Raw genomic sequence first — 11,371 nt, 5'->3', positions numbered from 1 at the left:
GAATCATCAATTGCTATGCCTTACTTATTGAAACATCATATACTTCATATCTCTCTTTAGCCTACTCACTGTGCATCAACGGAAAATTTTTCCGAGGTGTAACAGTTAATCCGATAACCCAATATCAATAAGCCAATTTTGTGATTTGGTCATCAGTTACGATTCGATTTTGAACAGCCGCAAGAGAAGGAGCGTTGGAGAGAAAGAAATATATCGAAACGGATTGGGGGAATTTGAGAAAAAGAAAGTGGGCTGACAAGGGGGTCCACAAAAACACTTGTCACAAGTATAGAGTGTCCTGACGCAACTATGATTGATCGTGCCTTACCCATAATAATTATTTTCCCCAAAGACTAGTTGATCTGAGGCCGTTCCAAATGCTCAACTCACGGACACTGTTTTAAAAGGCGTGGGCGTAAGGTGAGGTGGTTTACATACGTCTTGGCAGAGCGTAAGCCCCACGGGTATTTTATTTTTAATATTTTATAAAGTAATAAAATAACCATATAAATAAAAAATACATTAAAATTATTTTAAAAAATGTAATATCTATTATTAACATGCTAACATATATACGAACCATTTAACAGAATCTTGAAAAAGTGAATGACGTAAAGATGCATTGCACCAATAACATGACTATGATAAAACATAATTAGAGTTGTAAAATGATACTCTATCCTAATAATTCAAAGATAAAAATGACAATAATATAAAGTTATTATTTTAAAACCTAAAACTAAATAACAAATTAATACTCATTATAATACAAATAATGATGCACTGCAAAAGTGAATGACGTAATACTCATTCACTTTTTTGAAAAATGAACAGAATGCTAAAAAGATATTGAAGAAAATAAAGCACAAAGATGAAAAACGCAAGCATGGAAGCATGGTAAGAATTGGAGGACAAAATTCTTTGCTTTGTAGTTTGTACTTTGCATATAAAGGTCTAACGTATATCCGTTACTCCGTAGACAATAAAGAGAAAAGGTTATAAAATTAGGATAAACAATTAAAATTTTATTTTGACTTTTTGAGATTTTTAATTTGAAAATTTACGAGTTAACTTTTGGATATTTAACCTTAAAAAAAAAAAAAAAAAAATTATTAAGCAATTTTGGCTCAAATTTGAAAAAGTTCGGGCACTTGCAGGATTGCCCTTCGCTGGGGTTGGTCTTTAATTTTTACCCCTCAAAATGGTGATCTTTAAATTCTACCCTTCATGCAGAATGGTAGAATTTTGCAAAGTCTGTCTTGCGATTTTTTTTTTTTTAACTGAGCTGGAATTCAAACCCACAACCTTGGGGTGTTAGGCGAGGGGCAAAATTTAAAGACCACCAATTTGAAGGGCAAAAATTAAAGACCACCCCAAATAAAGGGCAATCCGCACAAAAAAAAAAAAAAAAAGTTCTGGGGGCTTACGCCCCAAACGAATGCCCAAAACGTTGGGGCGTAAGCGCCCGGAAGGTTGGGGTGTACGCCCCACGAGACTTACCCCACACGGACGCCTCAAGGAGTTTTTGGTACACCTCGTCCCGGGGCTCGCCCCAAAAACGCCTTTTAAAACACTGCTCACAGATGATTGCCAATTAATATTATTTATCTTTTTTAGGTTGCTAATTTCACGCTAATTACTTTTCAAGTTGAGTTTACAAAGTGGAAATATGAAAGATGAAGAAAATATCATAAACTAGTATTAAATTTCATTAACATAATGAAACTCAACTTTATTTTTCTTGGGGTACAGTTTTAATAATAACTAATCGAAAGCTCTTAAATGAGACAAATTTGGCAGCTAATTTACTAGAGCAACCACGTAATAATAATCTACTACAGCAAACCTGATTAACCTCTGCTAATTACAAAAATTATTTCGCCCAGCAGTAAGGCAAATCATAGTGGTCCTCCTGCCCTGGTTTCTCTTTCTTGTACTTGCCATTAATAAATCGATGTCCACGCTTGTAATTCCCAGGATAAGCATCAAATGCGCTTTACCAAATCCAAGTGTACACAACACATTTTCCCAGATCCAGAGGAGGATAATAATAACATTAATAACAATAATACTAATAATACTTGCATACATTACTCTCAAGCCTCCAGATCAAGGTCTTTGTGAGTGTAGACAATTTCTTTATCACCATCAACAATTTGTCCAGATCCCCTTGCAAGCCTACAAACAAAAAATATTGTGCCATTACGTCAGTGTTCCAAAGAGAATTTCAGTTCAAAGTGCAAAACGGAAGTTACAGCATCTTCTTATGTGATAAAAGCACAAAATGGTAATGACAATACGGCTTCCAGAATCTTAATATACCAAGCAGAAATTGCATCCCCATGTTCCTAGAAACCTACTGAAACCAGCTAAATATTAACTGAAATATCTATATACCATATTATAAAACTTATTGAGAAATGCTATCAAAGACGTGATGCTCCAACTGGTTATTGTAGGGGAAGAAACATTTCTGAAAATGCTAACTGACTAGTTATTTCTAGTAAAATAAGATTAGCACGATGATGTTGCATGTGCAGAAAAGATGGAAGAGGAATTGGGATTAATGCAAAGCACACAATGTTTTTCTCCTCGAGGCAATGTCTCAAGAGAATACAACACAGCGAGCATAATTCCCAGAAAGATTTAGAAGTCAAATTACCATCTAGTTGTGAGCAATCCCTCAACTCCAACTGGACCACGAGCATGAATGCGACTTGTACTAATCCCCACCTATTCAGTAGTTAAAAAAAAAAAAAAACAATCAAGTTGTGTTGCAATGGGAAACAAAGATTACCATCTGGATCTACTGATCAATTTTATACCAACCTCTGCACCAAGTCCAAAGCGGAACCCATCACTAAATCTTGTGCTTGCATTATGAAGTACAGCAGCACTGAAAAATGAACATTACTTTCAAACATCATTCCTCACATTAACAGCAGTAGCAATCTGTATGGTCTTAGTATATCAAGAAACTACATGTGCAGGAGGATGAACGAAAAAACATACAGAGCAATATCGAAGTATACCTGTCAACTTGATGTAAAAACAGTTCAGCAACTTCTTTGTCTTCAGTAATGATGCTATCAGTGTGAGCACTGTCAACGAGAGAGGTACTACCACATAAGCATTTTGCAATTCCCAGATTCAAATAAGAGCCCGTTTGGATTGGCTTATTTCTATAATTTGTTTTAGAACATAAGTTGCTTTATAAAGCTAAGTCAAATGGGCTCAATTATTTTTTTGAGCTTATTTTAAGCACAAAATGACTTTAAGCTGGCCAGCCAAACACTCAAAAAAGTTGAAAACAGCTTATAAGCCAACTTATAAGCCAATCCAAACGGGCTCTAAAATACATTGAAAATTGATTATGAGAATTGTAACTTGCCTTCCATGATGATGTATGTGATCTATTGCAGCATTCACATCTTCAACAATTTCTACAGTGCAAGCCAGAGCACCGTATTCATGATGGAAGGAATTTGCTTCAGGAACATTAAGTAGGGAGCTTGCTTTAGGTCCACCAAATAAAGAAACACCTGCAAACATCATTTTACATTTCTTCATATCTACTAAATGTGCTTTCATGCAAATAATATGTGCTTTCATGCAAATAATTGGACAAACATTTGGTAGATTTTTAAAACACATGTATGCTGGTGAAAGATATAGCTTGAAATTCATGCTTGTATGTGGTTAAAATCTATAGCAATTTACAGCTAAAGATGTATAGGAAAAAAACATAATAAGTCCAGTTTAATTATCAAAAACCTTCAAAGACATTCAAATTAAACACAATAAATAGAAAATTCAGTAAAGTGCAGCCCGGTGCACTAAGCTTCCCGTGTTAGCAGGGATTGGGGAAGGATCACACCCCCAGGGGTGTGATGTAGATAGCCTACCCTAATGCAAGCATTAGTGGCTACTTCCACGGCTCGAACCCGTGAACTATAGGTCACACGGAGACAACTTTACCGTTGCTTTCTTTTTTTTTTTTTTTTTTTGATGACATGGGAACCCGCAGCCGCTACCCTTCGGGTGCGCACAGGGTAAACCCAGCTCCTGTGCTATAGCTCGCAAAACCACATAGGACTTTACCGCTGCTTTCTGGCACCCCTTCAAGTAGAAAATTCAGTATATAGATTTCATGTCATGGTGGTGAAACTTGAGTGACTGAGAGATGATAGCCATAAACATGTAAAAATCCGAAGTATTTTTGGGATCTCTCGTTTTATAGAAACCCTAATTTGCCAAAAAAGATAAATTACTAGGTATCCGAATGAAACTAACCTAAATAAAGCAGAGTAGCTACAGAGGATTCGTATAGCAGACAGTTCATTAAATTAACCTCAATAGAGTAGATACACAGGATTCATATATTTAGAGAGTCGATGAATGAATGGCAATTATGAGTGTGTCCAACTAATTTGGGATGGGATGAGTTGATTGATTGAACTGGGAGACACAATAGATCCATACATCCTAAACTAAAAGTTAAAATGCTAAAAAGCAAAGATGACATGAAACTACATAGAGAATTACAAACACGTTGAAACATAAAATGGATGGAGGAGGAGGTGCCTTGAACTGAGATTACAAAATAAATCAACTAACGAATGGGCTGTGAGAGGCATGACAAGGGATGATTGGTTTTGTATCCACAAAATAATGGTTTAAACAAGGAAACTAGAAGAATGCTTAATTCAGACGACACAATGCACGTTCTCTATCGATGAGATTTAATAATAACAGCCACTTAAAGTAGAAAAAGAAAAAGGAAGAGGTAACTAATTATAGAATAACCATCAAGAAACATGTTACTACCAACAGATTCTTTATTATTTTCTTAAAGCTAAGCGCCCAGACAGAGCTTATTTAGAAGCTTAAATGTACAAGGAGTTTGCAGGAGAAGCCTCACCTCTTTCTTGAAGTTCCAGAATCAGGTCATTAAGACCTCCAGTTTGCACCAGATCCTTGTGAACGAGAAGCGTTTCCTATTAAAAAAAAATTGATGTTAAAAATGTGTGTTGTGTCTTACATGATTGACACTGGACATTTTATTAGGACAGAGTATTACAGGTTACCATTGCATTGCAGGCCGCTGGATAATCTGTTTTCGCATCCAAAACAATGCGTTTGGCCATATCCAAGTCAGCAGACTTATCAATGAAAACATGGCAAATACCATCTGGAAGAAAATGTAGTCAGCAAATTGTGCATATAGCATGTAAAAGTTATAAATAGTTGAGATAAGATATAATTACCAGCATGGCCAAGAACTGGAATTTTTGTTGCAGCCTTAATTTGAGAAACAAGTTTATTGCTACCTCTTGGTATAACAAGATCAATCACATCATCAAGCTGGGGCAGGGGGGAAAAAAGATCAGAGCCAAACACACTCGCATCTCATGTACACTTGCATTCGATTTATAAAAGAGGGAGTACCTTAAGCAATTCAGGGATCTCTTCTCTAGAAGTCACTAACCCAATAAGTCTTTCACCGACACTTGGAGGAATGGATGAGGTAATCACCTGGAGGAAACCAGAAACAGGTGAAAAGCTGTACATTACCAAGTGGAAAAATGGTCATTATATTCTCAATTAAACCTTGTGTAATATTGCATTTGATCTTTTGGCCTCCTTCCCTCCTTTCAACAAGAGGCCATTCCCACTTCGGACTGCTAGAGAAGCTATCTGCTCCACAAAATGTGTATAAGGGTTTGTGAAGAAATAAACCAAGAATAGACAATTCAAGCCATAACCCCACTCCCTGGCATTAAGAAAAAAAAGCTGCTGCACAAGTAACATGAAAATCCAACCACACTATTTTTTTTCTCTCTTTTTGATATGTTTTTGTGATTTAAATAAAGGGAGACAACTGCAGTAGAACTTCCGGATAATTAAAACAAGTAAAATGTTTCCAGCGCTGCTTACCTGTACGAGTGCATCAGGTCGTGACTCAAATATAATCAGGAGAACACCCAATGGAGATGATGTTTTCTCCAATATGATTCCATCGGCAAGCTGGATAAGGCAATAACATTCCACAAATCAAGATTAATCCAAGAATGAATTTCAAAGATAAATCAGTGATAAATGAATGCTCTTTATCAGTATTCCCTAAAATTCCAACAAGTTTCCATGGTTAAAGATACAACAGAGTAAAAATTAGTTTTGTCTATACCATTTGATTTCCATAAAACAACATTGTTAGCATTTTCAGGTATACAACTAGTGACAAAGACCCAGAGGACCAAGGAAAATTTAGTTTTTCACTAATATTATTCATAGCTGTAGAAAGTTATTTCATTAGAAGCTATTTCAACAGATCCCTATTTTCTTCCTAATCTCAATAAAAACAATCTTTTGTACAGATATTGACATCTGTTTTATTCACAAATCAAAGGCCTAACGTTGAAAGACACACACGAGATAGTGCCCGAAAAGCAAGATTCTTACCTCTGTCCTCTTTAAAATGCGGCCAATGGGCTCATCCATGTTAGCAAGCACACGGACCGAGTTTGCAAGACTTGAAATCTATAATTAGTTTCAGCTAAACTAAGTAGATGATCATTAAGTGAAAATAATTTAATCTACCATAATTGAGAGATGTCTTACTTTTCCTGGCTTCAAGGCTAACCGAGATATCATAGCCTTGTCATATCCAGCTTGCTGAGCAGCAGCAACATCAGCTTCATTTTCAGCCAGGATTTCTTCTTCTTTTGCTTCCAGTGCATCAGCTATATCTAGCAAAATTTTACTCCTTTCTTGAGATGAGAGGGCCTGAAGTTAAAGGAAGAAATAGTCAGTAACTAGAGCTCTACTACAATTTATTACTGTTTTTTGATGTCCTCTAGGTATAATACCTGAAGCCGCCTGGCACATTCCCTTGCAGAAACTGCCATCTCGCGAGCATCAACATCTCCTGTTGATGCCCATTTAATGGCTTCACGATGAAAGAGAGTGCCAACACGTTCTCCATCTAGTGCTTTAATGATATTATTGTTGGCGAAGCCACTTCATCCACAGAGAGAGAGAGAGAGAGAGAGAAAGAGGCAATCAGCAAGGGTTGAAACATAGGGAGAAACCAAAACATTAGATCGAATAGGTTGAAGAGCAATGCATATCCGAAAAACAACATAACAGCTACCGTCTTCTATACCCAGATTGAAAGCTAAAAAATGCACATAGAGTTCAAAATGTGTAAATGTTAATATGATACCTGGTTATGACAACAGGAATGCCAGCATATGCTGCATACACAGCAGCTTTTACCTTGGCAGTCATACCCCCTCTTCCCACTCTAGACTTGTCTCCAAAAGTAATCAATCCCTCGTGCTTCTCCTTAACATATGTATGAATTAGCTCTGACTGTGGATCGCTTGGAGGGCCAGTGTAAAGACCGTCAACGTCACTCAGCAAAACAAGAAGATCCGCTTTTAGCTCCAAAGCCAATAGAGCTGCCAAACTGTCATTATCCCAAAAGATTCCAGACGAATCCTGCATGGAGAGCTAAAAACTGTCACTATTAACACAAACGTGAACCTAGGATGAAATAAAAATGAAAAAACTTCAGAACTTATTATCCATGGAGACTAGCTAAAAATTGAAAATCAAATCACGTCAAAGAAAAGCTTAAGATCAAACAAAATCAAGATGATATTTTGGACAATAATTTTAAAAAGATCAGTTTAATAGAAGGGCCCATGTGATGTGAATAAAAAATTAAAAACAACAGCAAAATAGAGAGAAGACATTTAACTCAGGGTCCAGAGGATCCATACGCTGCATAAACATTTTTCAAGAATTTAGGAGTTGTACTCTTGGTCTTAGACACAAGTTAGCAAGTCAGTTTTATTCTCATAAATATCATTATTGAACTATTGGCAAAGGGACTCTTATAGAAAGCACCAGATACAGCAAGAAGAGTAGAAAAACAAGAGAAATGATACCTCATAAGGAGCCTTCCGCGTGCTGATAGCATCGTTCTCGTTAAATATAGGTACAACTTTTAGACAGAGCAATGAGTTTACAGTTTCATTGAGTTGTCTCCTAAAGTCCGGATCTCTAAAGTCATTATCAGTCACCATAAGCTGAGCTGAGGTTACATCCAACTGTATAAAGGTAAGAAAGAAAGTGGGAAGGTCACTATACAATCCTTTGAGCAAAGAAGGAATGGAAAAATGAGGTATTACACAATACAAATATACACAGAAGTTCCAAAAACCAAGTTTTTACCTGACTGAACAACGTATCATACAGAGCCATGAGGCCATTCTGACCTACAGCCGCACAAGCTTTGCCATCAAGGTCGCCTTGAGGCTTTTGAAGGTCCGCAAAGCTGCAAATATGGAGACTATTAAATATACTTTTGAGGAAACCTAGCTCAAAATATTAGCAGGCTTCTCATTAGGGCAGCCCGGTGGACAAAGCATCCTGCGTTTGATGTAGACAGCTAACCTAATGGAAGCATTAGTGGCTGCTTCCACAGTTCGAACACGTAACCTATAGGTCATACGGAGACAACTTTACTATTGCTCCAAGGCTCCCCTCTAGCAGGCTTGTCATCCGATATGGAATTTGCCTAAGGCAAGTTTCACCATGAACTTCTTTCGAGTTCAAAGGACAAGGCCCAATTAGCTATTTAGAACATCGAAAATTGCGTTTGAAATGGGCATAATGAATCACACATACTTGATATTTTAAAGTATTATTTTGTTAATGCCAAGATGTAAGGTATTATCTTTTGCTTATTGCCGACGAGGATAATATATAGAGTTTATTCTAATGTCTAATAATGCACGAAATCAGATGTATAACGTTCTGGTGTCTACTCTTGTAGTGTTTTATACATAATTTAGGCAGCTAACGGAATACAATTCTTTATCATCAGAAAAGTTTTAATACAATAGGGCAAAGATGATGAGAAGTTTTTTTAATGCAATAGGCAAATATGATCATCCATGAAATAGAGGTTCTGATTCACCCATATGAATTAACATGAGCCATACACTTAATTTTCAAAGGTTGCATTTAACTCAAAAGGGGTATTTGAATAGGGAATTTGGAAAAAAGCTTCTAACCTGCTGTTAATAAGCTTCCTATATCGAAGGCGCTGACGGCCAACACCAACGGCACCTGAGGTCACCAAAATAACTTCAAAGCCTTGAGAGGTAAGTTCCCGAATCTGTAAGTAGTTTGTAAGTAACATCTCAATTCAAATAAACAATTTAATCTTTGCATACTGAAAATTGAGCAAGCACCTGCTCACACAGTGAACCCATTCTTCCAAGTGCTAATCTTCCATCACCTCGAGTCACCACTGCTGTTCCAACCTTTGGCAACACACATAGCACATAATATTACAAACAGAGCTAAATAGAGATTTAGACAAAAAGAATCTAGCCGTGTCCGAAAATCATGGAAAACAAAAACAAAAAACTGTTTGATGATGTTTTTACCATCTGACTAAGCCTTAGTGGCCGGGGAGAGCCTAAGTTGGCTAGAAACCACAGTTATCAAAAAGAGAAAAAGGAAGGGAAATTACAGACCCTTTTTCCAATCTAGAAAACCAAAACAACATTCATCAGACACCCAAATTCAACAAAAAAGACAATTTTGGATAAAAAGGAACCTATAAGGCATTTAGCATGAACCAATGGAAACAAGGAAAACACATCAAAACCAAAATAGAATACACAGATTAAGCAATGAGAAACAAAAACAAAAAGAAGAATAATAGTACCTTAATAATAATTCTTTTGACGTCCTTGACAAACGCTCTAGCAGGATCAGCCGAATCCATAATCACACCTTCAAACGATTAACAAAAAGAAAAGAATGACGGCTGGATATGGCTAATGCGGAGAGTCCTGAACCTCCGCCAACTTGAATCCTAATTCCTATGTTTCTGCTTTCTTTTATGTGGGTTTGTTTGCAGTTGTATGTAGATTTGAGATGGAAGATATCTTCCTGCTTATATATAAACACAAATTGACCCCTGGGGTAGATTGAGGGGGTGGAGACACCGTAGGACAGTCACATAGGTTTGTCGTTTACGTTTTATTTTTCTGTATTTATAAATATAAATATATTTGTGTGGCATTGTCAATAGAGCAATTACGGTATGCCACGTCTAAGGGTGATATTGTAAATTTAATAGGAACAACTCAGCAGAGAAACATGGACTTTCGCACGTTGTGGCCTTATTTCTCGCTGCTTCAATCAGAACCAAGTCAGGACAAATTAGGTCAGTAACTTGTCTCTTCCTCACGAGTTTTCGCAAATTCGTTTTCCTTTTTTTTTAATTTCATCGCCAAGCACAGCCATATACAAAATTACAAAATGCATGTGAAAATGAAAGGTAAACAAACAAAAAACACTTCATGTGGTTAGAGATTGGAGTTGTTAACCACTCTAATAATAGAATATTTGTTACTACATATCTTATTTCTTATATCCAGAATTATATTTAATGGATTTGACATTTAGATTTTTAACGCTAAAAGTATTGCAATTTAAAATTGTGAGTACAAAATTTAAAATTTACTAAATGGGGATATCAAGTTCAAACTTTTGCGTGCTTTTTGTCGAGTTCGTAGCACGGGACTTGCCTGATTTATCTCTCCTGTGTGAGTTGCAGAATATTAAACTAGAGCAGGTTTTACTTTGTGAACATTAGGAGGATAGCGGCTGCGGCTCGTTAAAAAAAAAAATTAATTAATTAAGTTCACTTTAATAGAACGCTACATGCCTACATTGGCCACTGTTTAAATCTCACCATCAATCTTTCTCTCTACTTTTTATCCAATACATAGTCAGATGCGCGTTATCAAAAAAAAAATTAAAAATATTGCTAGTGTTTGTTTCAAAAGTAAATGAATCTTTTTACAGTTTTAGCAAAACTTGAAAATTTGTAAAAGATATTTTTGAAATTATTTCCCAACAAAATACTTACTCCACTAAAGATGGTGTTTGGCCAACAAAAAGTTTCCGGAAAAACTTGACAAAGTTTATGGAAGAAATTTTCTAACACTTTTTTGAAATAACAAATGCACCACAAAAAATTTCACTATTTTCCTCCTTATTTTCTTTTGGAATTTCTCCTTTTTTTTTTCCTTTTTTATTTCCTACGGCTAGCGAAATGAGATTTGGTTTTTGCGAGATTATAAGTTTGCGCTAACATTTCATGTGATTCCTTTTCTAGATTTTCTGCCAGTTTTATCCCGACTCAACTTCTTTCCTAATTATCAAAGTTATTGCTCATCATGTAATATTTTTCTTGATTCTGTATATATATTATTTTCATTATTTTTTCATTTTTTGTTAAATATTTAAATGTTGATGCTTTACACTTTTTCCTGAACAC

At 36.0% G+C, this 11,371-nt stretch overlaps 1 protein-coding gene across 3 annotated transcripts; it reads right to left on the bottom strand.

The window, feature by feature from the left end:
• Positions 1-1,747: 1,747 nt before the first annotated feature.
• On the bottom strand, positions 1,748-10,021 carry LOC132050243 (delta-1-pyrroline-5-carboxylate synthase-like). 3 transcript variants are annotated; one of them, XM_059441396.1, is made up of 20 exons: positions 9,749-10,015; positions 9,267-9,338; positions 9,087-9,190; positions 8,242-8,344; positions 7,956-8,117; positions 7,226-7,515; positions 6,870-7,020; positions 6,622-6,786; positions 6,463-6,540; positions 5,938-6,027; positions 5,611-5,697; positions 5,449-5,535; positions 5,268-5,364; positions 5,088-5,191; positions 4,922-4,997; positions 3,392-3,542; positions 3,033-3,101; positions 2,830-2,896; positions 2,663-2,733; positions 1,748-2,178 (listed from the first exon to the last, which is right to left on the bottom strand). In XM_059441396.1, exons 1-20 carry the CDS (start codon positions 9,806-9,808, stop codon positions 2,097-2,099), a joined length of 2,166 nt encoding a protein of 721 aa, XP_059297379.1. In that variant the 5' UTR covers positions 9,809-10,015; the 3' UTR covers positions 1,748-2,096. The 3 variants fall into 3 exon arrangements, with proteins under 3 accessions (XP_059297379.1, XP_059297380.1, XP_059297381.1); XM_059441397.1 differs by having other exon boundaries at positions 7,226-7,503; positions 9,749-10,013; XM_059441398.1 differs by lacking the exons at positions 1,748-2,178; positions 2,663-2,733; positions 2,830-2,896; positions 3,033-3,101 and adding an exon at positions 3,105-3,158 and having other exon boundaries at positions 3,355-3,542; positions 9,749-10,021.
• Between the last annotated feature and the right edge of the window lie 1,350 nt (positions 10,022-11,371).

Source organism: Lycium ferocissimum, chromosome 3, assembly GCF_029784015.1.
Source record: "Lycium ferocissimum isolate CSIRO_LF1 chromosome 3, AGI_CSIRO_Lferr_CH_V1, whole genome shotgun sequence".
Lineage (NCBI taxonomy): Eukaryota > Viridiplantae > Streptophyta > Magnoliopsida > Solanales > Solanaceae > Lycium > Lycium ferocissimum.
The sequence above is the reverse complement of the archived record's forward strand: the minus strand, read 5'-3'. Positions and strand labels throughout refer to the sequence as shown.

What these genes read in the sequence shown, in the direction of transcription:
- LOC132050243 (XM_059441396.1), bottom strand. Translation starts at nt 9,808, where the DNA reads ATGGATTCGGCTGATCCTGCTAGAGCGTTTGTCAAGGACGTCAAAAGA. An exon ending in AGATCCCTGAATTGCTTAAG is followed by an intron (nt 5,365 to 5,448) that starts GTACTCCCTCTT and finishes CCCCTGCCCCAG; the next exon opens with CTTGATGATGTGATTGATCT. An exon ending in TCTGGAACTTCAAGAAAGAG is followed by an intron (nt 3,543 to 4,921) that starts GTGAGGCTTCTC and finishes TGATGTTTGCAG; the next exon opens with GTGTTTCTTTATTTGGTGGA.